The 27,585-nt window shown below is 36.7% G+C and overlaps 1 protein-coding gene across 1 annotated transcript; it reads right to left on the bottom strand.

Moving 5' to 3' along the window:
• Positions 1–908: 908 nt before the first annotated feature.
• LOC110901206 (probable indole-3-pyruvate monooxygenase YUCCA4) lies at positions 909–27,585 on the bottom strand. The gene is made up of 4 exons (XM_022148049.1): positions 26,962–27,585; positions 25,542–25,790; positions 25,335–25,460; positions 909–1,094 (listed from the first exon to the last, which is right to left on the bottom strand). The coding sequence occupies exons 1-4, from the start codon at positions 27,583–27,585 to the stop codon at positions 909–911; spliced, it is 1,185 nt and encodes a 394-aa protein (XP_022003741.1).

Raw genomic sequence — 27,585 nt, forward strand, 5'->3', positions numbered from 1 at the left:
GTTGGATTCTGCATTCATATGCCCTCCTTCATCTTCGAGTTACATTCTTTACACACGGTTTAAGTTGATCACTCATTGCTAGTGTGTCATGTGTCCAATAATTATTGTTTTGTCTTCTGGATATTGTTATTACGGATGTAAGTTATATACACATGTAAATAATTATATTTAGCATGTATATACTTACTTGTAATACTAATAATTAAAACTGAATGGTGTTCATAATATAAACCATGTATATACGAATAAGTTAATTTTCTCCTTTTTTTGGCTTTTTATACAACCTATTTAGTAATCCCGTTTATGTCAAATGATCCACTTAATTCAGTTTACACTTTTCTCAGCAAAATTAAGAGTTTTCACCAACTAAACCTCAAACTCAAACAACACCAAAACTACCTAAACACTTGAATCAAACAAAGCCAATAATTCCATAGTCACTAGATATCACAATGCCATGTAGAGAATAAAAAAAAACTTACATATGTTTAGATGACTTTAATCTTGAAGAATACTTCTCCATTATCCTGAACCTGAACTTCAAAAAATCATACACCAAAAATAGGTGTTTTCTGTTTCATGCAATTATCAATCTTGGTTAATTATCTTGGACAAGATAAAACAATGCTATTTGCACATGAGGAAACAAGAATATGAAATCATTAGTTGATCCATAGTTGCTAATTCACCTGATAATCACTTGTACTTTCTGACCAAAAGACAAAATACTGACAAGATTTATATTGGATGATAATCGTAAACTTCTTACAATCATAATACAAATAGGTAGAACAAAGCGCTCTAAGTACGGTTACACCACCGATGAGCGTTTACACACACATGCGCACTTATTTAACACGACATATGCGACTAACATTACTTTCGATAACTAGTAGTACGGATTAAACTTATGGTAGAACTTGGCTCATTCCCCACCACTGATTGGCAATGTCATTTGCAACTTTAACAGCATCACATGCAACCCCAAGGATTCCTCGTCTCGTAAAGCCTGCTGTGTATAATCCATTTTCACATTTCCAGTTATTAGGAAACGAGGTTTTTGGCATTCCATCATCTGTAAAGAAGTCACTTCCCTGCATAACAAAATTATCCACATTTAAAATGCCAAAGAGTGAAAACTGCATGAAAGAAGACGAAAAAAGGATACTTGAATACTATGATAACATGTTGAGAAGCTTAAGTAGGTGTAATGCCGATAATTTAGGGTTTTAAACTAAATAAGTTTAATTTATCTGCGAATATAATAAAAGCATGGACATCTTGATTCAATTATGGATATGCACATGTAAATTCGCAGAAGATCTTTCACATGTACTCAAGTGTTTACTAGTATATTCCTTAATTAATATTTTCAATCTAAAGATTCAAATTGATTCTCTAGTTCTTCAGACTTTTGTGGTTTCAAAAGTTTACCTCTCTACATACACATACTCCCACTTAGTCGTATATATAGTTGAATAAACTCACAAAATATTTTAAATTAGTTAATACTATGTATTCTCTATTCTATTAAATAACCAAAGCACTTCATATCATGTAATATATTGTTTTCATGTTTCTCTACTTAAAATTGAGAATAAAGTAAAAGTGCCTTATAAAACATTTATAAACATTTATAGGCACTCACTCTATCTTATACTCAAATATAAATCACAAAATATAAACATAAATCACAAAATATAAACATCATTAAATACTATGTGGTTCTCTCTTCCATTAGATAACCAAAATCAAATATGTTAGTACAATTGGTGATGATGACTCACAATGTTATCGATGGGTTACACGGTAAGACATCCATTTGTCCATTTGTGATTTGTGTTATTAATTATAGTTTTATACTTCCATCCATCACTTTCACAAATTGTTCCACTTTTGATGCGAGTGTACTTATATGGTTTTTACATTTTTGATTTTTCTACTTAATTTAAAATTGATTAGGTCTTAAATTGTCTTTTATATTTAATATATATATATATATATATATATATATATAGAGAGAGAGAGAGAGAGAGAGAGAGAGAACTTGTTACTACGAAAAGAGTTTTGAGGAATGAAAATCACTATCTATGTGACCGTGCCCATTGCTAATGGTTTTGGATAAACTAAATAGATAACCAAATGATAAAATATAGTGTTATTTTAGTTTTGAGATAATTAGTTGATTAATAAAGGTTTTATGTGATGCAAATTTATTATAACTAGTTTTTTGACGTCGCGCGTTGCGGCGAAACCGACAAATGATAATGTAAAACAAACATGATTTAAAAATAAGGCATGTTGTTTAGAAACCCAAACCATTAGAACGGTTTAGTTTATCATCGTACCGTTTTATGATACCAAATAAATACTTTATTTTAAGTACAACTTCATTTTTAACAAAACTTATAACGAACTGTCAGGGAAAAAATCAAGCACAACTACGTACTTAAGTTTCTAGAAAAAAAGTTATAAACGTAAATTATTAAAGAGATATCAAATTAATCGATAAATTAATATATGTTAAAAAAATAAAAAAAAATTATTAAAAAAATGGTAAAGGAAATATGTGATTTTAAAAAAGGAAAAAAATAAAAATATGTTATTAAAAGTATATATAATATATATATATATTGTTATTATAAACTATAATAATATATTAAATAAAAAATAATAAAAAAGCTAGCTATTATTATAAAAATAAAATTACCATTCATCGTCCTTCGTCAACAATATACCTATATAATATATAATATGATGGCAAAAACAGTATACATACGCATCTTTTAAAAATGTTAAGTATGCATCCTTTGTTCTTTTATAACTTGGTACCTTTTTTATTGAAACATACTAAAAATTTATAAAAATAAAAATTGTATCGTAGCAAACGATACCAAATAAATATTCTATTTTAAATACCACTTTATTTTTAACAATAGTTATATCCGAATGTCTAGAGGGGAAAATAAGCACAACTGTGTACTTAAGTTTTTTTTATAAGAAAAAATAACGTACAAAAGTTATTAAATAAATTTGAAATTAATTAATTAAGTCAATATCATTAAAAAAAGGTAATATGGATTGAAATTAATTGATTAAGGCAATATCATTAAATGAGAAAAGATAATATGGTTTTAAAAAGTGAAAAGTATGATAAAAGTAAATAATAATAAAGTATTATAATATTAAAATATTATAAAAAATTACGTATTATTATAAATATAAAATTGCTATTCATTGTTCAACAATAATATATATAATAATTATATCTGAATGTCTAGGGGGGAAAATAAGCACAACTTTTGTGACACCCCAGGAAAACCATGCAACTTAACTAGCTTCCTCCGTGAGTACGTGCTAAATTTCGGGACGAAATTTCTTTCAACTTGGGGATAATATGACAACTCGTATTTCAGAACCTATCTTTGTGTTTAATGTAACGCATGTGGACCCTATGTGATTATGTGAACTTTGATGATTAATGAAATGTTATGTTGTTATGTTATGTGCATGTATGTATGTAATAGGATCACACAAAACGATCCGGTCGCACAACAACAACCCGATCGCACAAGCCTTTGTGCTTTGGTTCCTTACCACTCTCGGCCCACACTCTTTTGTAATTGAACTGAATGGGCAGCCCATTATGGGGGTTCGGCCATTCCCCTTATAAAGCAAAGCATAACCTTTTGTGAGGGTTTTTCCTAGTCTTGCAAAACACAATACACATCAAAACCCTACTCTCTCTTTCTCTCCTCTCGAAGCCGACGGCAAACACCCCCATCTCTTGAAGCTTTCTTGTTCGGATCATCCTTGTTTTACCTTCTAACCGGTTAGTGTTATATGGTTATTGTTTGATTAGATAATATTGTGATTTATATGTTCTCACACAATGATTTACGAATGATATATGGTTGATTATGAATGTTGATGGTTAGTGTTTGTTATTCGGCTCATATGTATAGTATTTTTGAACAATATAGAGTTTGTCAATCATATGATGTGAATGATGGTCTAGAATCGATTGCATGCTAATTGGCTGTTGGACGAGTATATGTGGATGGTTTGATGGATTGATTATGTTAGTATGCATGCTTGAGATCAAGATCACGAATCATGTTAACATGCCTAAGTGTTAGGATTATTGCTTGTGTTTTGTTCATGCTTGAATATGACTAGGGTTCATATGAATCAATAGATAAAGCTTTGATTTAATCGATTGCTGGTATGATTTGGAAACTGTTAAGTATTGCTTTGATTTAGTAAATTCAAAGTAGGAAACTGTTAGCTGTGATTGATCGAATGAAAATAGGAAACTATTCGAATTGGTTGTAACTGATTGCATGATTTTAGGGAGTTAGATATCTAATCGCACAAGGCACACGAAACATGCTTCGCACAAGCTTGAACCACACAAAACCTGTTTCGTGTAAGGGACTAATCGCACAAGTTGGGTACAAACACATAAAGCACAGGGTACTGTTTAGTTATGCATGATCGCACAAGACTTGTGGATCGCACAAGACAGTGCTGATCGCACAAGGCTTGGGCCACACACAACAGTTGGACTTCGTATATGTATTTGGGCAGAAAGGCCAACCCAATCGCACAAGTCTTATTGAATCGCACAAGATTAAATGGATCGCACAACTTGACTCACGTTCATTTGTTGGGCCGTATACATGTTGGACAACTTATGTTATTTGGGCCGGGTATGTTTGGATCGCACAACCCGTTGTGAGTCGCACAAGGATGGGCTGGACGCACAACAGGTTGTGCCGGATACGATTGGGCTTCAACTGGTGATTCGCACAAGGCTGTTGGGCTAATAGACTTGTGCGAGCCCAATCGTTTGAGTCGCACAAGTTCGGATATGTCATAACTGTTAACGTGATTATACGTGTTTGCCATGATCATTACATGTTGTAACCTGTTTGGCTATGTGTAAAACTTATGTGCACTACTTGAACCTAGACCTGACTTGTATGGTAACCATGTTAGGACGTGGTTAACCACATATAGCTCAAGTGACCTATTCGTGTATCTGCTGAGCAAACCAAGGTGAGTTCACACTCTTAAGGCATGGGATTCCCGGTGGATTGGGAATGGGATAAAATAGCTAAGACAGAACTTGTACTTTCGCCACTACTAGACTACTTACCTCTGTCCTCGGATTGGGAAGGACGCCAGCGCTAAACCTACGTACTCGCTACGTACCACTGTCCTCGGTTTGGGAAGGGCACCTGCGCTTAACCTACGTGTTCTTATACGTACCTCCGTCCTCGGATTGGGAAGGACGCTTGCGCTAAACCTGAGTATTCATATACATACCTCTGTCCTCGGATTGGGAAGGACACCAATATATGCATCTAGTCTAGTGGTTTATAACATGGGGTAGCCCCCACTGATCATGGTTTGGAAAACAAGGAAAGTTGGTTTACCATAGTTGCAAACAAACTCTTAGTTCTAGAGAAACTACTCTAAAACAAACACCTCTTGTGAACACGCTCAACTTTATTGTTGACTCTTTGTTACATGCCTTGCAGGTCGTTAGGTATCTTTGGAGCTTGCATGGGAGTGGGAAGAGTCGTTGTGGGACATGGACAGCTGTGTGCCATACTAAACATTTGAAACGTTTAAACTTATGATTTGGTTTTAAACATTATGCTTCCGCTTACAACTTAAACTATGTTTTGTTTGGACACCAATTGTATTGTGTTGGATTTTATAAATTACTTACATGCTTATTCAATATGATTGGTGGCTTGATCCTGGTCAGTCATTCCTCCAAGCGGTAATACTCCGCATGTGGATTTTGGTGGTGTGACAGATTGGTATCAGAGCCATTGGTTATAGTGAACTTGGTTTTAAAAAGGGAAAAGCTTTTTGATAAAACCAGACTATAACCTGTACAGTGCTCAACGATCCACAACGATGCTTCGCTCCACGTGCAAGGCTCAACGCAATAGGCGATATGGTTCGTGATTGTATTGCTCGCCTGATAGTTTTAGTAGTGCATTGATCATGGTATGCTTAGTTAGTACAACCACTGTTGCTTGAACTCTGTGTGTTTACTCTTTTCTGTCACTCCACATTTACGCACATTCGCAACATTTTTCTTACTTGTGTTTCCTTCGATGTGAAGACCATGAGTGGACGTGTGAACCTGACCCAAGCTCAGCTGACGACTCTGATCAATGAACGAGTTGCTGAGGCACTCGCAGCAGCCCCTGCAGGAGGCATAACCTGCCACTTCGATCCATCATAGGATGTTTAGATCCTACCCTCGTGAACCAACTCTCGTGCTTAACCTTGTCTTTTCTTTCTCGCGAAACAGGTCAGAATGCTCAGCCACCTGTATGCACGTTCAAAACCTTCATGGATTGCCGACCTAGTACCTTCAGCGGTACTGAGGGAGCTGTAGGCCTCCTCCACTGGTTCGAGAAGCTCGAATCTGTCTTCGAGATGTGTGAATGCCCTGAGGCTCGTAGAGTAAAGTTCGCTACTGGAACACTCGAAGGTGCTGCGTTAACCTGGTGGAAAGCACAGGTTCAAATGTTAGGGCTGGCAGATGCTAATGCCACCCCATGGAACGACTTCAAGGATCTGATTAAGGAAGAGTATTGTAGTCGTGACGACATCCACAAGCTAGAGGTGGAGTTTTTCAATTTAAAGATGTCAGGGTCTGAAATTGAGGCATATACGAAGAGATCAAATGAATTAGTTATATTGTGCCCCACTATGGTAGACCCTCCCATCAAACATATCGAGCTGTATCTCAAGGGTCTTGTGCCAGAAATTCAGAGTCATGTGACCGCGGCTAATCTTGGCACCATCCAGCAAGTCACTCGACTTACTCATCGTCTCACTGATCAGGCGGTAGAACAGAACAAACTGCCAAAACGTGTTAATGCTGCTACAGCTACTCCTGATGCTCCTAGCGACAACAAACGCAAGTGGGATGGGAATTCGAGCAAGGGTTCCACTTCGGTTCAGTCTCAGTCCCAGCAGTGAAAGAAAGATGAGTACAGGAGCCCCAGTCAGCAGTCTCTTGGTAATCGAAGTCAGGGTGGATACAGGGGAAACCACCCTAAGTGCAATCGATGTAATTTGCACCATAGCGGGCCGTGCAACAAAGATCGTTGTCAGAGATGTAACAAGCTTGGTCATGAAGCCAAAGATTGCAGGAGCTCACGTCCTGCAAACCAGAATCGATAACAGCAGCCACAAGCCCCACAAAACCAGCAACAACAACAACAGGGTAATAAGAAATGTTACCAGTGCGGTGCTGAGGATCATTTCAAGAGACACTGCCCACAGTTGAACCAGAATCAGAATCAGAACAACAACCAAGGAAATGGGAACAATAATAGGGGCAACAACGGGGGTAACAACGACGGCTACGGCGCCAGGGGACGTGCGTTCGTGATTGGTCAGGGAGATGCTAGGAATGACCCCAACGTTGTGATGGGTAAGTTTCTACTGAACGACTTTTATGTTAATATTTTATTTGATTCGGGTACCGATACCTGTTATGTGTCCTTAAAAGTTAGTCAGATGCTCAAGCGCACCCCAACCCTCATGAACACCAAGCACATAGTAGAGTTAGCAAAAGGTAAAAGTATAGAGGCCACGCATATAGTTAAGGGTTGTAATCTCTTTTTAGTGGGTTAGACCTTCTCTATCGATCTTATCCCCCTCGTTCTTGGTAGTTTCGAGATCGTTATTGGTATGGATTGGCTATCTCAACATCGAGCAGAGAATCTTTGCAAAGAGAAGATCGTCCGCATTCCTCGTGCTGGTGAAGAACCTTTGGTGATTCATGGTGACAAGAGTGGTGCTGTGGTTGGCATCATTTCTTTCCTTAAGGCCCAGAAGTGTTTACGTAAGGGCCACGCAGCTATCTTAGCCCTCGTTACGGATGCATCAACGAAAGAGAAGAGAATAGAAGACATTCCCGTTGTACGAGATTTTCTAGAGGTATTTCCTGAGGAATTACCTGGACTTCCGCCCCATCGTCATGTCGAGTTTCAGATCGAGCTAGCTCCTGGAGCAGCACCAATAGCTCGTGCACAGTATCGCTTAGCTCCATCAGAACTGGAAAAACTATCTATGCAACTGCAAGAGCTCTTGGATAAGGGTTTCATTCGTCCTATCTCTTCGCCCTGGGGAGCTCCAGTCCTATTTGTGAAGAAGAAGGACGGTACCTTTCGAATGTGTATAGACTATCGAGAACTCAACAAGGTGACCGTGAAGAATCACTATCCTCTTCCACATATTGACGACTTGTTGGACCAGTTGCAAGGGTCGAGCTACTACTCGAATATTGACTTGAGGTCAGGCTACCATCAACTGAGAGTCCGAGGCGAGGATATCTCTAAGACAACATTCAGGACTCGTTATGGGCATTACGAGTTCCTGGTTATGCCTTTTGGGCTGACAAACACACCAGCGGTCTTCATGGACCTTATGAACAGAGTGTGCAAACCTTACCTGGATAAGTTCGTTATTGTTTTCATCGACGACATCCTGATTTATTCTAAGAGTCAGGAGGAACACGAGCAACACCTGAATCTTATTTTGGAACTCCTTCGAACAGAGCAGCTGTATGCAAAGTTCTCGAAATGCGACTTCTGGCTTCGTGAAGTCCATTTTCTAGGCCATGTGGTGAATGAGGATGGGATTCATGTTGATCCATCCAAGGTTGACTCGATCAAGAACTGGCCTGCGCCTCGTACTCCAACAGAAATCCGCCAATTCTTGGGTTTGGCGGGCTACTACAGAAGATTCATCAAGGATTTCTCCAAAATTGCGCAACCTCTCACTTCGGTAACTCAGAAAGGTGTCACCTATCGTTGGGGTGATGCACAGGAAACTGCGTTTCAGCACTCAAAGGATAGACTTTGTAGTGCACCTATCCTCTCATTGCATGAAGGCACAAACTATTTTGTGGTATATTGCGACGCATCCATCCAAGGACTTGGTTGCGTGTTGATGCAACGTGACAAGGTCATTGCTTACGCGTCACGTCAACTTAAAGTTCACAAAAGGAACTACACTACACACGACTTGGAATTAGGAGCAGTGGTTTTTGCTCTTAAGATATGGAGACACTACCTGTACGGTACCAAGTGCACCATTTACACCGATCACAGGAGTCTCGAGCATATCTTCAAGCAGAAGGAGTTAAACATGCGACAACGTCGATGGGTCGAGCTCCTGAATGATTACGAATGCGCGATCAAGTATCATCCGGGCAAAGCCAATGTTGTGGCTGACGCCCTTAGTCGAAAGGATACTACCCCTAAACGAGTGCGAGCATTACAACTTACCATTCAATCTAGCTTCCTATGCAAATACGAGATACCCAGGTCGAAGCATTGAAAGCAGAGAACGTCAGGGCGTAGTCCCTACGAGGGTCCAGGAAACGGTTAGAACAAAAGGAAGACGACGCATACTACGTAATGGGACGCATTTGGGTCCCACTTTATGAAAACTTACGCGAGCTTGTGATGGATGAAGCGCATAAGTCTCGTTACTCAGTACATCCTGGTTCGGATAAGATGTACCATGAGTTAAGAACTACGTATTGGTGGCCTAGCATGAAAGCCCACATAGCAACGTACGTCAGCAAATGCTTGACTTGCGTGAGAGTCAAGAGCGAGTATCAGAAACCATCAGGCCTACTTCAACAACCAGAGATCCCGAAATGGAAATGGGAGCAAATTTCCATGGATTTCGTTACTGGCTTGCCTAGATCTCAACGCGGAAATGACACTATTTGGGTGATAGTGGATCGATTGACTAAGTCTGCACACTTTTTGGCTATCAAAGAAACAGACAAGTTCTCTACTCTAGCAGACGTTTACTTAAAGGAAGTAGTGTCAAGGCACGGAGTGCCAACCTCCATTATTTCTGATCGTGATGCACGTTTTACTTCTGAGCTGTGGCAAGCTACGCACAAATCCTCTGGCTCACGTTTAGACATGAGCACCGCTTATCATCCGCAAACGGATGGGCAGTCTGAACGCACCATCCAAACCCTCAAAGACATGCTTAGGGCATGTGTAATTGACTTTGGTGACGGCTGGGAAAAGCATCTCCCGTTAGTGGAGTTTTCGTATAACAATAGTTACCACACCAGTATCCAGGCCGCTCCGTTTGAGGCATTATACGGGCGTAAATGCCGATCATCTCTTTGTTGGGCAGAGGTTGGTGACAGCCAGATCACTGGCCCAGAACTCGTGGTAGACACGATAGAAAGGATTACTCAGATACGACAACGAATGGCAGAATATCATGACCGTCAGAAAAGCTACGCTGATAAGCACAGGAAACCACTTGAGTTCCAGGTTGGGGATCGAGTGCTACTCAAAGTCTCACCTTCGAAAGGTGTAGTTCGTTTTGGCAAACGAGGCAAACTTAACCCATGATACGTCGGACCTTTCGAAATCATAGAGAAATAGGCAAAGTGGCCTACAAACTGAACCTACCCGCAGAACTCAGTGGAGTTCACAACGTTTTCAACGTGTCGAATCTGAAGAAGTGTATCTCAGATGAGGCTCTCATAGTTCCTTTGAAGGAACTCACTATCGATGATCAACTGCGATTCATCGAGGAACCAGTAGAGATTACTGACCGAGATGTTAAGATTCTCAAGCGCACCAGAATCCCTCTTGTTCGAGTTCGTTGGAACTCCCGTCGTGGCCCAGAGTTCACCTGGGAACGCGAAGACCAGATGAAGCACAGGTATCCCCAGTTATTCGAGAAAAGCAAAACCACTACTGAGGCTGAAGCTACTGCGGAATTTCGGGACAAAATTCCAAACCAGCGGGGGAAGGATGTGACACCCCAGGAAAACCAGGAAAACCATGCAACTTAACTAGCTTCCTCAGTGAGTACGTGCTAAATTTTGGGATGAAATTTCTTTCAACTTGGGGATAATGTGACAACTCGTATTTCAGAACCTATTTTTGTGTTTAATGTAACGTATGTGGACCCTATGTGATTATGTGAACTTTGATGATTAATGAAATGTTATGTTGTTATGTTATGTGCATGTATGTATGTAATAGGATCACACAAAACGAACCGGTCGCACAACAACAACCCGATCGCACAAGCCTTTGGGCTTTGGTTCCTTACCACTCTCGGCCCACACTCTTTTGTAATTGAACTGAATGGGCAGCCCATTAGGGGGGTTCGGCCATTCCCCTTATAAAACAAAGCATAACCTTTTGTGAGGGTTTTTCCTAGTCTTGCAAAACACAATACACATCAAAACCCTACTCTCTCTTTCTCTCCTCTCGAAGCCGACGATAAACACCCCCATCTCTTGAAGCTTTCTTGTTCGGATCATCCTTGTTTTACCTTCTAACCAGTTAGTGTTATATAGTTATTGTTTGATTAGATAATATTGTGATTTATATGTTCTCACACAATGATTTACGAATGATATATGGTTGATTATGAATGTTGATGGTTGGTGTTTGTTATTCGACTCATATGTATAGTATTTTTTTTATCAATATAGAGTTTGTCAATCATATGATGTGAATGATGGTCTAGAATCGATTGCATGCTAATCGGCTGTTGGACGAGTATATGTGGATGGTTTGATGGATTGATTATGTTAGTATGCATGCTAGAGATCGACTTTATTGTTGACTCTTTGTTACATGCCTTGCAGGTCGTTAGGTATCTTTGGAGCTTGCATGGGAGTGGGAAGGGTCGTTGTGGGACATGGACAGCTGTGTGCCATGCTAAACATTTGAAACGTTTAAACTTATGATTTGGTTTTAAACATTATGCTTCCGCTTACAACTTAAACTATCTTTTGTTTGGACACCAATTGTATTGTATTGGATTTTATAAATTACTTACATGCTTGTTCAGTATGATTGGTGGCTTGATCTTGGTCAGTCATTCCTCCAAGCGGTGATACTCCGCATGTGGATTTTGGGGGTGTGACAACTTTTTTTTATAAAAAAATTAACGTACAAAAGTTATTAAAGAAATATGAAATTAATTGATTAAGGCAATATCATTTAAAGAAAAGGAATTATGAAAAACAAAAGACAAATAAGAAAAGATAATATGGTTTTAAAAAAGAGAAAAAATATGATAAAAATAAATATAATAATAAAGTATTATAATATTAAAATATTAAAAAACTACGTATTATTATAAATATAAAATTACTATTCATCATTGTTCAACAACCATTTTAAAGAAAAGGAATTATGAAAAACAAAAGACAAATAAGAAAAGATAATATGGTTTTAAAAAAGAGAAAAAATATGATAAAAGTAAATATAATAATAAAGTATTATAATATTAAAATATTAAAAACTACGTATTATTATAAATATAAAATTACTATTCATCATTGTTCAACAACAATATATAAATATATATATAATAGTGACATGACCATTTTTTTTGGTCAAGCTACACAAAGATACTAGAGTAATAAAGTTTATATAAGGTACTTATTTTCTCACTATAGTAAGTAAACCTCTTTATATAGAAATGATATCTAGAGCAAATGATGGCTTGGGCATACACATGATAATTATGCCACATCACCTGGTATGTTGACTTACCACGACATGTGGTATACGTCATGTGTATGACTTCTTATTGCGATTCATGAATGCAAATAAGTAAAATGAAGGAATCAAGATGATATCACAGTAAACACATAAACTCTCACAATTTATTCATAGATCAACTGGCTATATATACATAGCCTACATCGAACATTAACAATCAGAAAATACTGAACGAACCCTAAATCTCGCACACAGGCGATAAACTCGATCAAAACAAAACAAAACAAACCTAGAATACTAAAATAAACGTGGGTGTAAACCCACTATTGTACTGGACTACCACTAAACCCATAAACATAACTTGGACCCAAACAAAAGACATAATAAAATAAGCCCATCAAATCCTCCCCTTAAACTGAAGAATAACTCAATCTTCCAGTTTAATTTCTTGTACTCCCATCCATGCTCTCATATGAAAAAACGTATCACTCTTCATCGGTTTGGTCATGGCATCTGCTAGTTGATCCTCAGTTCTGCAGAATTCAAGTTTCACAACCTCTTCGTTCACTAGATCTCTCAAGTAGTGAAAGCGCATATCAATATGCTTTGTTCTTCGATGCATCACCGGGTTTTTTGAAAGCTTAATACTTGAGCAATTGTCACATAGGATCTCCAATGGTCCATTAATCTTTTCTCCGAGATCTTCCAGCAACCCCTTTAGCCATACACAGTGGCAAGCACACGCGGTTGCTACCGCATATTCAGCCTCCATGGAAAACAGAGTAACGATATCTTGTTTACGCGAGCTCCAACATATGGCTGCATTATTGAACAAGAACACATATCCTGATGTACATCGTTGATCTTCAACGTCCCTAGCATAATCACTATCCGTATATGCTACTAGCCTGTTTATGGAGTGTCGTTCATACACTAAACCATAATCATAAGTGCCTTTCACGTACCTTAGAACCCGTTTTGCAGCTAGCATATGTTCCTGTCTTGGATTAGCCATGAATCTTGAAAGTAAACTGAGTACATACATCATATCCGGCCGAGTCAAAGTCAAGTACATCAGGCTTCCAATTAACGTTTTGTACACAGTTGGATTAGTTTCCTCCCCTACTCCAGACTTAGTGAGAACAGTTCCTGGGACAATAAGATTGCTTACTGAATTGCTTTCCCACATATGAAATCTTTCTAGGATTTCCTTTGCATATTGCTTTTGACAAATAGAAATCCCAGCAGGTGTTTGTTGAACTTCTATCTCAAGGAAAAACCTCATATCACCTAGATCTGTCATTTCAAACTCTTGTTGCATGGATCGTTTAAAGGCTGCACATATCATAGCATCGTTCCCAGCATAAATCAAGTCATCAACATACAAGCTTACAATAATTACCTTTTGCCAAACACGTTTAATCAACAGTGTGTGATCATATTTGTTCTTCTTGAACCCCTCTCGAATGAAGTAACATTCTATTCGATTGAACCAAGCTCTCGGAGCTTGTTTCAATCCATATAATGCCTTGTTCAATTTGTATACCTTTGTTTTTTCACCTTCTTTAACGAATCCTGCTGGTTGTTCAACGTACACTAGTTCTTTGAGATCCCCGTGCAAGAATGCACTCTTTATGTCTAATTGAAAAACTTTCCAATCTCGTTGAGCTGCTATCGCTAACAATGCTCAAATAGTATCCGAACGTGTAACCGGAGCAAACACCTCATTGTAATCCACACCTTTCCTTTGTGCGTATCCTTTCACTACAAGCATGGCTTTATACTTGTCAACTTTGCCATCAGCATTCAATTTGGTTTTAATGGCTTTACCCCCACGGGTGCTTCAAGAAGATCCCATGTATCATTCTATTCAATTGCCTTCATTTCAGTTTGCATGGCTGTGACCCACTTAGCTTCTTTACATGCATCCTCATATGAAGTAGGATCATCTGATGTGCTATACATGGCAAACCCCACTCCTTCAATGTCTTCGTCAGACAGCCCTTCACCCGATTGGTAATCTTCCATCCATGCTGGGGGTTGACGAGTTCGGGTTGAGGGTTCAGGTTTCGGACCACTGTTATCAGAATTAGAGGATTCCTTTGAAATCTTAGTGGTAGAACTCATACCTGCATTATCAGCATGATGTACATCAGTTGTAGCTGCTGGTGTTTGGTTCCCTTGAGTTTGTTCAAGTAGAGGTGAGATTGTGTCTTCTACAAGTACTGATGTGCCACTGGCTTCATTTCCATTACCAACAACCAGGTCTTTCACCTCCAAATATTTTGCACTCCAATCCCATTTAGCCTCCTCATCAAAGACAACATCTCGGCTGATTACAATCTTCTGGTTTACGGGATCAAACAAGCGGTATGCTTTTGATTCTGTGCTAACTCCAAGAAGAACACACTTATGACTTTTATCATCCAGTTTGGTTCGTAACTGAGATGGTATGTGCACGTAGCCAATACAACCAAACAACCGAAAATAGTCAACTGTTGGCTTACTTCCGGACCAAAGCTCTTCTGGTACCCGGTTGTCCAAGCTGTGACTAATACACCGATTCATGACATGACATGCCCATTTTGTAGCTTCTGCCCACAGATACTTTGGCATCGATTTTTTTGCTAAAAGACAATGCACAATGTTCATGATAGTACGATTCCGGCGTTCTGCCACTCCATTCTGTTGAGGAGTGTAGGCAGCCGTTAGTTGTCGTTTTATGCCATGCAATTCACAAAATTCAGTGAACTCCTTCAATGTGAACTCCTCCCTTATCACTTCGAAGGCATCGAATTTTGGCTCCGGTTTCAGTCTCAACCATGGCCTTGAAGCGTGTAAAAAATTCAAATGCTTCTCCTTTATATGCCATCATATACACCCAAGTTTTCCATGTATAGTCGTCAATAAAAACAAGAACATATTTCTTACCGGTTTAAGAGGCTGGTGTGATTGGACCACACAGATCAGTGTGGATAAGTTGCAGTCTCTCAGTTGCTCTCTAGTTACTTTTCTTCGGGATCATGTCACTTTGTTTCTTACCCACAACACAAATCTCACACAACTTTGTCTTTTCAGCTACCTTGGGCATACTCGTAACCATTTGTCTAAACTGCATGGTTCTTAGAGCTTTGTGATTCACATGGGCAAATATTTTATGCCATATGTTAGTGTTGCTTTCACTAATTTGCATGTAATGTGGTGAGTAAGGCTTTGAAGTAGCATGCACAGGGAACATTCTATTCCTTGTCAATCTGGACGAAATGATCAAACCCCTTGCAGGGTGATAAACATTACACTGTCTATTTTGCACCTTAAAAATAACTCCCTTCTCTTGTAATTGACCATTACTTAGGAGATTTGAAGTAAGTTTAGGCATGTAATAAACATTAGTGATTACCTGAGTTATGCCTCCTACACAAATCCGCACTTCACCCAAACCTTTCACCCTTAGTCGGTAGTCGTTTCCGAGCCTTAAGGTGTGAGTATACGTTTCATCCAACTGCACAAACCATTCTCTTCCACCCGTCATGTGATTTGAACAAGCTGAGTCAAGGTACCAAGTGCCCTCTTTCTTAGCTGTCACTTCCTCGACCATAGCCATCAAAAGCAGTTCATCACTTTCTTCATGTTCGGTATAGTTTACAGATTTATCACCAGTGGGGCATTCAAATTGAAAATGCCCAAGTTGGTGACATCGGTAACACTCCACTGTAGATTTATCAAACGAACCACATCCTCTGCCTCGTCGTCGACCATGGATGGAACTGAACCTACCTCGTCCTCGGCCTCTTGCACCAGCAAGTTCAACCACAGCCTTCAACACTTTCTCCTCAGGGACCTTTCGTAAAAGCTTCTGTTCATGTATTAGAAGTGAACTTTGCAATTCATCTACCGTCATGACATCCAGATCCTTAGACTCTTCTATCGAACACACCACGAAATTGAAGTTTTCTGTCAGTGTTCTAAGGATCTTTTCCACAATTTTAACATCGTTCATGTCTTCTCCACAGACATGCATGTCATTTGCTATGATCATAGTTCTGCTAAAGTAGTCAGTGACAGACTCACCATCTTTCATTTCGAGCGTCTCGAACTCCCTCCTAAGTCGCTGTAGTTGCGCTCTCTTGACCCTTGCATTCCCTTGATATCTGACTTTCATTGCATCCCAAATTTGTTTTGCAGTGTTCTTTTGAGCAATTATCTTCAGGATGTGCTTGTCAATTGACTGAAACAAGTAGTTTCTCGCCTTCAAATCTTGGTGCCGCTTGGCTTCTACACTTGTACGTTGAGCATCCGTCATCATTGCACCTGTCCTCGGTGCTATGTACCCTTCTTCAACCACCGTCCAGTACTCCTTGGATCGGAGAAGAGTCTCCATAACTAGACTCCAGTGGTCGTAATCCCCATCGAACTTTGGTACACTCACTGTTTGGAAATTGCTCGATTCCTCACCCTTTTTCTCTCGTGAAAGTGATCAATCTCTCTCTGTGAATTTTCGCTCTGATGCCACTTGAAGGAATCAAGATGATATCACAGTAAACACATAAACTCTGACACTTTATTCATAGATCAACTGGCTATATATATAGGGAGAGGATCATGAGAAAACTAGATATAAATGAGAAAACTAGAAAACTAACTAAAATCCACTAAAAAGGAGGGGGAGGGAGACTTTTAATGAAGAAGGGGGGACTTTTAATGAAGGAGGGGTAAAATTGGAAAAAAAAATATATAACTTTTCAAACATTTCCCATTTCTCCATACGTTATCATTTTAAAACAAAAATGGCACCATAAGATCACAAATTTTCTTATCTTTAATTCAAGTATATTCGAGCATATTTTTTATGACATAAAAAAAAGATTTATAGTGTCGTCTTGCTTTCAACACTATTATTATAGTAGTGCACATGTGCAATATAACATGTACTACAATTGCATTACATGCTTAAAATTAGCTTTTTGAGTCTAGTTTAGCTTTTAGGGTTAGTTTTTTTTTGGAGGTTTAGGATTAGGATTAGGTTTTTGGGTGTGGGGGGAGGGGGGTTTAGGTTTTTTTTTTTTTTTTGGGGGGGGGGGGAGTGGGGTGGGGGGTTTAGGTTTTTTTCGGGTTTATGTTTAGGGTTTAGTTATAGGTTTTTGGGGGTGGGGGTGGGGGGGGGGTTTAGGTTTTTGGGGGGTGGGGGGGGTTAGGCTTTTGGTGGGGGGTGAATTTAGGTTTTGGGGGGTGGGGGTGGGGGTGGGGGGTTTAGGTTTTTGGGGGGGTATCGGTGGGGGGTGGGTTAAGTGGTTTAGACTTTCCGTATTAGTGCACATGTGCAGTACAACAAATTTTTTTTTTTTTTTTTTGAAAATTTTTTTCCATACATAAAAAGTAGCGATTTTTCTTAAAAAAAAATTGGTATTTTTTTTAGGTTTTTTTAGTTAGTTTTTTGGTTTTCTCATTTAAATTAGTTTTCTCATGATCCATCCCCTATATATATATATATATATACATATAGAGAGAAAGTATAATGTACTTCAGGGCTTAACCTACATTAACATACATGACAAAAAATATAACGTGCGTTATTATCATAGAACGTGCGTGATTATAGTCCCATGCGTGATTAGGTGGTCCCATGCGTGATTATGTGGTCCCATGCGTGATTATGTGGTCCCATGCGTGATTATACCCCTGATCCAACGGTTACCATTGTCTCTTACGTGATGTATGATAAGGCTTTTTGTATGTTAACCTTACTATATATATATATATATATATATAGAGCCTACATCCAACGTTAACATGCAATCAGAAAATACGGAACAAACCCTAAATCTCACACACAGGCGATACTCGATCAAAACAAAACAAACCTGGAATACTAAAATAAACGTGGGTGTAAACCCATTATTGGACTGGACTACCAGTAAACCCATAAACATAACTTGGACCTAAACCAAAGACATAATAAAATAAGCCTATCATAAAAGCCTTTTAGAAAAACGTAAAAGTATCATAAATTTTAATTTGATATGCCTTTATAATCACGTCATATTTCGTTACGTCTACTTATAGAGTTCTGTGAAAACATGATTATGTATCTATTTAGCTTGTATATTCCACTTCATTCTATATACCCGACTATGTATCTATTTAGCTTAATTATATAGTTCACTATATTCTATATACCTAACTATGTATCCATTTAGCTTGTATGTTCTCGTCTTTTGCTAGGTTGCTATCATCTAGATTTTGTTTGAAATTATTGATTTAGAGGGTGAAAGTAAAGACATAATGAATATTGGTAGCCTACAATGGTTTTTTTTAAGTTTGTTTTCTTGATAAAAAGTGAAATGGGGAAGAAGAATTGAATAAAAAAATTATTAGAGATTTATACATTTGTGAAAATATGTTGCTATGAAAACCTTGTGAAATGCTTTTTTTCTCACCAATGCCACTTTCTTTTGATTGAACATCCAACACGTTCAAGCATGATTGTACTATCAATGTTACATCATATTGTTAAAATTGATCGTTAAATTACTACGGCAAAAACTTCTACATGTTATCAACCTAGCATAAACAAATGGCGTGTGTCCTTTAAGCATAGGATTTCCCCCTCAAAAAATAGGCCCCCAATTTTATCTTATTATATATACACACATCAAATATAGATATGATATTTAATGGGAGGACACCAGGGCCGTCACTGGGAAGTTGTGGATTCTCTTAAGCCCTGTGTGAGTAGAAAAATGGGGCCTCTAAAGCCCTAAATATAAACTTGTATATAAAAAAAAGTTGTTATAGGACGATAGTGAGCCGAAAGTAAATTAGTTATTGTTTTACTATTTTTAGTTTAGTTTTAAATTTTAATTATTGATTATAAAAACTAAAACCTTAAAAACAGTTTTGAAGGCTTCTATGTGTATGCTTCGAACATTTAAAATGTCATATTTAAAAAAAATAAACACTTTCATGAAATATTATAGAATATGTTACATTTAAATGACCTGAGATTTTTTAATTAAATGTTTGATTTTTTTAAAGCCTAACTGAAACATGGAGGTATAGAGAAAAGTAAAGCAAAAGAAAAGCTAAGGAATATAAGTCGGCTAGGATAGGTTTATAAAGCCCAATTCAAAAATAATTAAGAAGGAAAAAAATATATTACTGATTCTTGAAAGGGTCGAACCAAGAATACATACTTTCATTTCCAAGCGCCTTATCCACCGATTACATAGGCATTTTATAAGTACACAATTTCGTTAATTTTTATTTATACAGTATATAAAGTTTTTAAATTATTTTGGGCCCCAAAGGGTTATGGGTCCTGTGCAGTTGCACATCCCGCACAGGCCCAAAACCGTCCATGGAGGACACGACATGTGGTTTGTGTGGTGATGGTGACGAGATGGTGGACCATCTGTTCACCTCTTGTTATTATGCCTCGATGATTTGGTATTATATTAGTAGTTGGTGCAGGACTCAAAACTTGGTTGTGTTTTCATTCAGAGATCTGTTAAAAATACACGAACATGTTGGGATGAAGGGTTGGAAAAAAGAAATTCTAAAGGGGCTTATCAGAATCGGGTGTTGGAGTATTTGAAGAGCGAGGAACGGAGTCAAGTTTAGCGATAAACCAGTTAAGTTGGAGAATATCATTAGTGAGATAAAATCGATAGTTTTTTTTTTTTTTTTTTTTTTTTTTTTTTTTGTGGTTTACGTCTAGGACTAAAGTGGTGTCTATCTTTTGGGAAGATTGGTGTAAATATGTAAATTTGTAATATTGGTTTCATTTGCCTCGGTTTGAGATGACTCGTGTTTTGATAAAGTTTACTTTTCGAAAAAGGTTTCGTGAAATGTTTGGTTCCGAAGCACAAATAGAATAATAGAATTTGATTAACATATTTTTATCATTATTTAACTTTTTTTTTAACGGCTAATTTCTGTAATCTCCTGTCGTCTGTGAGACTTGAACCCAAGAGCTTCCTCTTTTCAACCTAGATGTTTTAAAGGTTTTGTCTTTGACAATGAACTACCATCCCAATCCCAATGGTTTTATCATTATTTGATTAGTTTTTCCTGCCCAACATCCACAATGTTTTATCCTTTTTTGTTATGAACAATTTCCTGTTAAATAAAAAAAAGTATTACTTAAACCAAAGCATTAAGAAACATACATATTATTATTCCATATATAAATTGTCAAGTTTTTTGTGCATTAAGAGTTGTACACTAAGTTTTGGGAGTTTCCCAAAAAAAAACTTTATATTTCACTTTTAACCTTTATGTTTTATCTTTTATATTTTAACCCTCAAAATTTTTACTTTTAACTCAAAGTTTTTCATATTTTTTAATTTAACACAACACTTTATTATTTACAACTTTGGCCCCCATAGTTTTATTTTTTCGCAAGTTTTTCGTTTTACATTTCATTCTAAATTTTGCGAGTTAACATGTCGTAGCGTGCATGTGAGGTTTAACGTTTTTTGCTCTATTTTTCATATTTGACAGACCCGTCGCAACGCGTCCATTTTTTCCCTTTTGAAAAGTTCGCCGCAACGGTCGGGTCCTAAATCGACTAAGTTATTATTTTCTACGTTTTACGTTTCTGGTTAATGTCTTCACATTAACACACTGTAACGGGTGTGCGTTGTTCAACGATTTTAGTCTGCTTTTCGTTCAGTGTAATTTTTACCATTTTATCTATTTTATTTTTACGATGTTGAGAGTCGATGTCGTTGTGGAATTGGTGCTACTTGGCACGGTTTTACGAACGTTTTTAACCTATTAATTTTTTTTACTAATATTTTGTTTCGGTTTACCCCTATACTCCTTTTACTTAAAATTTATTTTTTACGTGCATATTTTATGTACGGTTATATATAAATATGATTTGTTCTACATTCCGACGTAAACTTTTTTTTATAGACGAGTCAGGTCAAATATAATACGTTTTCTTTTAAAGAAACCATTTTTACGTGCATATTTTTATATACATTTTGGTATAAATTCAAATTGTTCTACGTTTCGACGTAAACCTTTTTGTGAAATGATTCAGGTCAAATATAATATGTTTCCGTGCTTATTTTATGTATGTTTCGTAAAGTTTGTTTCGAACCAACTGGAGTCAAATTATGGTTTCTTTTTCTCCCTTTTTTACGAAAGCTCTAATTAATCCCTTTCGATACATGTGCATATTTTCCTTCATACCCGTTACGTTTTCTATGTATGAGTTGGGTCACATATAATACGTTATGATTGTTCGATATGAATTTGATTTACTTTACGTTTGATCCAACCACACTGCTGATATAGGTTACATTGAGTTCAACTAGATATGTCGAAGTGTGTGTTTTCATATGGTTAATGCATCATATAACGTTTGGACTAATACATTCAATATTTACGATGTACCCGCGCCGCAACGCGGGCGGGTCTTAACCCTAGTTTATATTAACAAGAAAACTATTAGTAAATATTGAGACGTAACAAATTTTTATTGAGAAAATATTTTGATAAACCGCTATGTAAGTTTTTTCCTAATAACTTTTTTTTTGTCAAATAGAAATTGAGTTTATAAACCCTAAGAAAATTGAAAAAGGGTCTCGAAGCCCCCCAAATGGTTCAACCCCTATATGTTAACGTAAAATGTTAAATGTCCATATCTAGAAAGTAGTTAAAGTTGTAGGTTAATTACATTAAAGTAGCTTATGATGGAAATAATATAATGCTAGATAATTCTCATATCCTCAAACAACAGTATATCCATATTTCTTATATTTTCATCATTGTATTATATAGACTATAGTATGAAATATGAAATGAAATATACGTTGAATCAACGAAAGAATAGTGGAAATAATATAATGCTAGATAATTCTCATATCCTCAAACAACAGTATATCCATATTTCTTATATTTTCATCATTGTATTATATAGTATGAAATGAAATAATATAATGCTAGATACATATATACACATCTTATACCATCGACAATGTATTATCTCTTTTTTAACCTCAGTTTGTTTAACTATTATATTGAAAAAATAAAATATAACTAGTATTAAGCAACCCCTTTGTCGTGGCGAGGTCATCAACACTGAACTCGCGGCATGTTAATACGAATAACTTAGACTGAAACGTAAAACATAGAAAAAACAACCAAATTGATCTAGGAACTGCGTGTTGCGATGAAACTGTCAAACGGGAAAAAATAGACGATGTAAAAAGGTTGAACCACCAGTGGCGGAGCCACACCTTGAACAACGGTGTCGTCCGACACCATTGAATTTTGTGTAGCAAATACAACGTATAATAGGAAAATTCGAACGACACCATTGTTTTTTTACGAGCGACACCATTGTCATTTTACAAACAATACTATTGTTTTGTTTTCTTCTAAAAGAATTACATAATAAACAAATTTATATTTTAAAAATTAAGCCCAATTACTTGAATTTAATTAATATACTTGAAATCATTAAAGATCCATGCTTAATTTTTATTTTTTCTAATCCAGTAAGCATTATAACCCCATCCCTAATTTGTTTTGTTTCAATTGTTTAACCTAATAGGATGTTTGATGATCATTTAAATGATGCGTGCACTTGTTTGCTATAATGAAAAAGAGTTTTTTTTTTTTTTTTTTTTTTTTTTTTTTTTTTTTTTGCAAGTTGCCATTGAAAACATTATGAATCGTTTTCAAAAATGAAAATGCGTATAGAGCAACTATTAAATGCATTTTTTTATATATATTTCAAATGACTTTGTAATTTTATTATGTGTTTTTATTCAATGACATTGTACTTTTACTGAATTATTTTTATTATGTGATTTGGCTCGACTAGATCCGAACTGATCCAAAAAGTTCAACTTCAGATTACTATAAACCGGGGTATCCATAAAAAATGAAACCATAAGAAAAAATTTCTGGCTCCGCCACTGTGAACCACACACACGTTGCACCGTTTAACTCGTAAAATTTAGAACGAAACGTAAAACGAAAAATTTGCGTAAAACGAAAAGTATAGGGGACCAAAGTTGAGAGTACAAAAGTTGTGAGGTTAAACTACAAAAGATGAACGTTTTGGTGTTATAAGTAAAACACAAATTGCTTTGAATTAAAAGTGAAAAATCATTTTTTTATTGAAAAGCTCCTAAAGCATGAGGTACACATCTCTATACACACAAATGCTGTAAATTTAGAGAATGTAAATAGTTTCAGGTACTTATTATGCAAATGTTAATTAGTTTTTTATTAGAACTAGATATAAAAAATGTCGTCGCGTTACGGCGAACTTCTTTTGTTATTTAGTCTATGTTTATATGTGTTTGAAATTACTACAAGCGCGTTGCACACGGAACCACTGACAAGAATAAAAAGAAAATGTAGAAAAAAACACTAAAAAATAAACGAAAGAAAATCAACTAAAAAGTTGTATGGTAATGATGTTGTTCGGTGGAAACCCGTAGTCAGAGATGAGCAAATAGTAATGGGTACCGGTACCGAATTTCCTGAACCGAAAGATCCTAAGTACCAGTTCGGTACTGACGTTTGGCGTTCCTGTTACCGGTTCGCTACCGGTTTTTACCTTCATATACGGATACCGTAACCGGGGTATCAGTCGGCACCAAGCTCATCCTTACCCCTGAAACTAAAAAAAAAAGTTGTACGATACCGTTGTTGTTCGTACGGTACCCGTGATCAGAGACGAGCAAATGGTACTCGGTAGCAGTACCAAATTTCGCGAACTAAAAGACTATCAAACTCAATCTGGAACGAACTTTTGGCGTTTTATGTACCAGGCTGGTGCTGGTTTTTACCTTCATATACCGATAACGAACCCGTATTTTTGATACAAGTCCCGGTTGACACCAAACTTATCAAACTTAAAAAGTAAAAAAAATAACAATTATTATAATGATGCTAAAACAATAAAACTATATATAATATTTTATTATATTATAATATATTAAATTACTGTTCAATTCATTGGGTTTTTAATATATAGATAATACGTAACATTTTCGTTGTGATAAATCCATTTTATCTAGTGGATATTAATTAGTGGAGAAACTAAAATCAAAATGGATACCGGGGGCGTAGCCAGGATTCTTTTTCTATGAGTTCGGAAATTTTCAAGAGACGGATGACAAGTTGTCTATTACTAAGTTTCGGCTTTTTCTACAGGTTCAATGTTGAAATTTCTATGGATACGTAGTCAAAATACTTGTATATAATATTAAAAGTGTTTTTTGGTATAGATTTGATCGAACCCGTATCCTACGCCCTGATACTACTGGAAAACATATAAATTGATACACACGCATGCATGCGTGCATGTACACCTACATGCAAACATACAAAGGGGAGGAAGGCTAGAAGCAATGTAAAAACAAAATATTGCGAGAGCATAAAGGAAAAAATATAAATCCTTCATATATTTCAATTATAAAACAACTTTGATAAATAAAAAAAACTGGTATAAATGTAATAATAACGAGTGTTTCTTAATTATCTCTTCTAAAATAAATAAGCAAAATAGTTTGATTGTCCATTTACGTGTATACCTTTCATTTTGTAGGTGTAAAAATAAAAACATAAATGACTAGATTAATTTGATAGTTCTTTATTTACATGCAGGAAAGATAAAAAAAATAATAATATGAACTACTAATATCAAAACTAAACAGTTTAAAATTTTCCTTTTGTTTTTTTTCCTTTTAAGTTATTAAATAGAAGTCAAACTAATTAGTAAAATTTCATGATATAAGCCCATGCATTTACCTTGAGCCAAGAAGTGACATTGCTCTTGTAACCAGTTGCTAACACTATGCAATCACACTCAAGCTCTTGCCCATCCATGAACACGACTCCATTTTTAGTTATTTCCCTCACTCCCTGTTCAACTACCTACAAACATACATAATTAAATTAACCAAAAATGATCTTATATTATATTTTTCAAAAACAAATTGATAGAATACCTATTACCTTGATGTTACCAGTTTTGACTTTCGACAACGTTCCAACATCAAGAACCGGTGATCTTCCGGTGGTCATTTTCATCTCCAGCGGGCCGGTTTTTGGCCGTCGAAGACCGAATTTTTCAGTGTCTCCCAGTATGTAGTTGGTTATAGACAAAATCACCTTGTCTACCAACTTAATAGGTAGCCATTTGATAAGTGTCATGGCTAGTCCAAATGTTGAGAATCCAAACATATCTCTAGGCACCACATGAACCTGAAAATTACAAAAATCCGTATTATATAATAAGAAAACTACAAATTATGAAAGAACAATGATATATAATAATTATAAAACTAATAATAACATCATATTAAAATAATTAATATTAAGATATATAGTTGTCTTTGAGGTTATGCAATGAACAAGGGTACTAGTGGCTTATAGTTATACATATATAATCATGGTTGTAAAACAAGGTTTCCAAGCCCGAGTACTCCCGAGTAATCGCTATAAGGTAGGCTGCCCATATGGTTTTCTTCAACTCCGTCTAATTACTTAGAATCGATCAGACGCAATCAACCTTCGCCAAAATTGGATCTAGTAAGTCAACTAGGGCCGGGTTTGACTTTAAAAAAAGAAAACATAATTTTATATGTTTATCACACTAAAGAATACATATCATTTTTAAAGGAATCAAAATCAATTTTGAAATACTTTACTATTTGAAAATATATTTTTTATTTATATTGATATTCAAATATTTTGTTATAAATATTTATAAATTTATGATATTTGACCTATATATAATTTTCCGAAAATTAATTTCTTTATAATTTAGCATGTCCGAGTACTCTCCGCCTAGGCCGAGTACTCTCAGCTCCCTGGTCGACCGATTAGGGAGCGCCTAGCGACTTTTGCAACCATGTATATAATATATTTTGGTTTTAGATAATTGTCAAATTTGTTGTTTATACAAATGTCTCGTTTGCGGTGTGCATATATAATGTATATATGTGTAGGCGCTCGGGGGCAAAAGTGAAATGGTACTAACTTTAACGTTTTTTTACTAATTTCGTGAAAATAACGTTAAAAGCGGCGGATGGTTAATCATGCATCATGTGGTGACGTTGATAGCTGAAAGACACGGGGGTGCATGCACCAATCAGTATCTGTCCCGATTGTTTGAGTGTTATGTGTCTTAGATCCAAGGCTTGATACAAAACTACAATCGAGCTGGGGGTCTCACTGGAAGCAGCCTCTCTATTCCTACGGGGTAGAGGTAAGGTTGTCTACATCTATCCTCCTCAGACCCTACCTTAGCTTTGCTATTGGTGAGTTTACTGAGTATGATGATGATGGTGGTGTTGTTTATACAAATCAATGCCCTTAAAACAATAATACCATTATAATCAAACACAATATAAATTAATAAATAATAACTTACAGAATTTCGAACCACCATAAAAGGAATTGAATCATGGTTACAAAGATCCAAGCTAATCTCCATGCCAGAATTCCCACACCCAATAACCACAACCCTCTTCCCTCTAAACTCATCTCCATTCTTATACTCACTTGCATGCACAAGAGTCCCCTCAAACACTTCACTCCCCGGAATCTTCGGCACCAACGGCTCAGCATTCTCGCCTGAAGCCACCACCAGCCACCGCGATTCGTAACAACCGTCTTGTGTCTTCACCCTCCAAACCCCACGTTCAACTTCAAAGCCAGCACTCTCCACCGTCTGGTTAAAAAGTGGCTTGATACCAAAGTGGTCAGCATAAGATGTTATGTATGAAATGAACTGGCTTTTGGTAGGGTATTTTGGGTAGCTTTTAGGGTATCCTAACAATGGAAGCTCACATAATTCTTTGGGGATATGGAGTTTCACACAGTCATAGGCTTTGTGTTGCCATAAAGATGCTATGCAATCATTTCTCTCAAGAACAAGAGAAGGGATGCCATCATGTTTCAAGCATGCAGCCACTGCTATACCAGATGGTCCACCTCCTACAATGATTGGTCCTTCAACTTTAGTGAAAACCTCATCTCTTCCAAACGAACCCAT

The sequence above is a fragment of the Helianthus annuus genome, chromosome 13 (assembly GCF_002127325.2).
Source record: "Helianthus annuus cultivar XRQ/B chromosome 13, HanXRQr2.0-SUNRISE, whole genome shotgun sequence".
Lineage (NCBI taxonomy): Eukaryota > Viridiplantae > Streptophyta > Magnoliopsida > Asterales > Asteraceae > Helianthus > Helianthus annuus.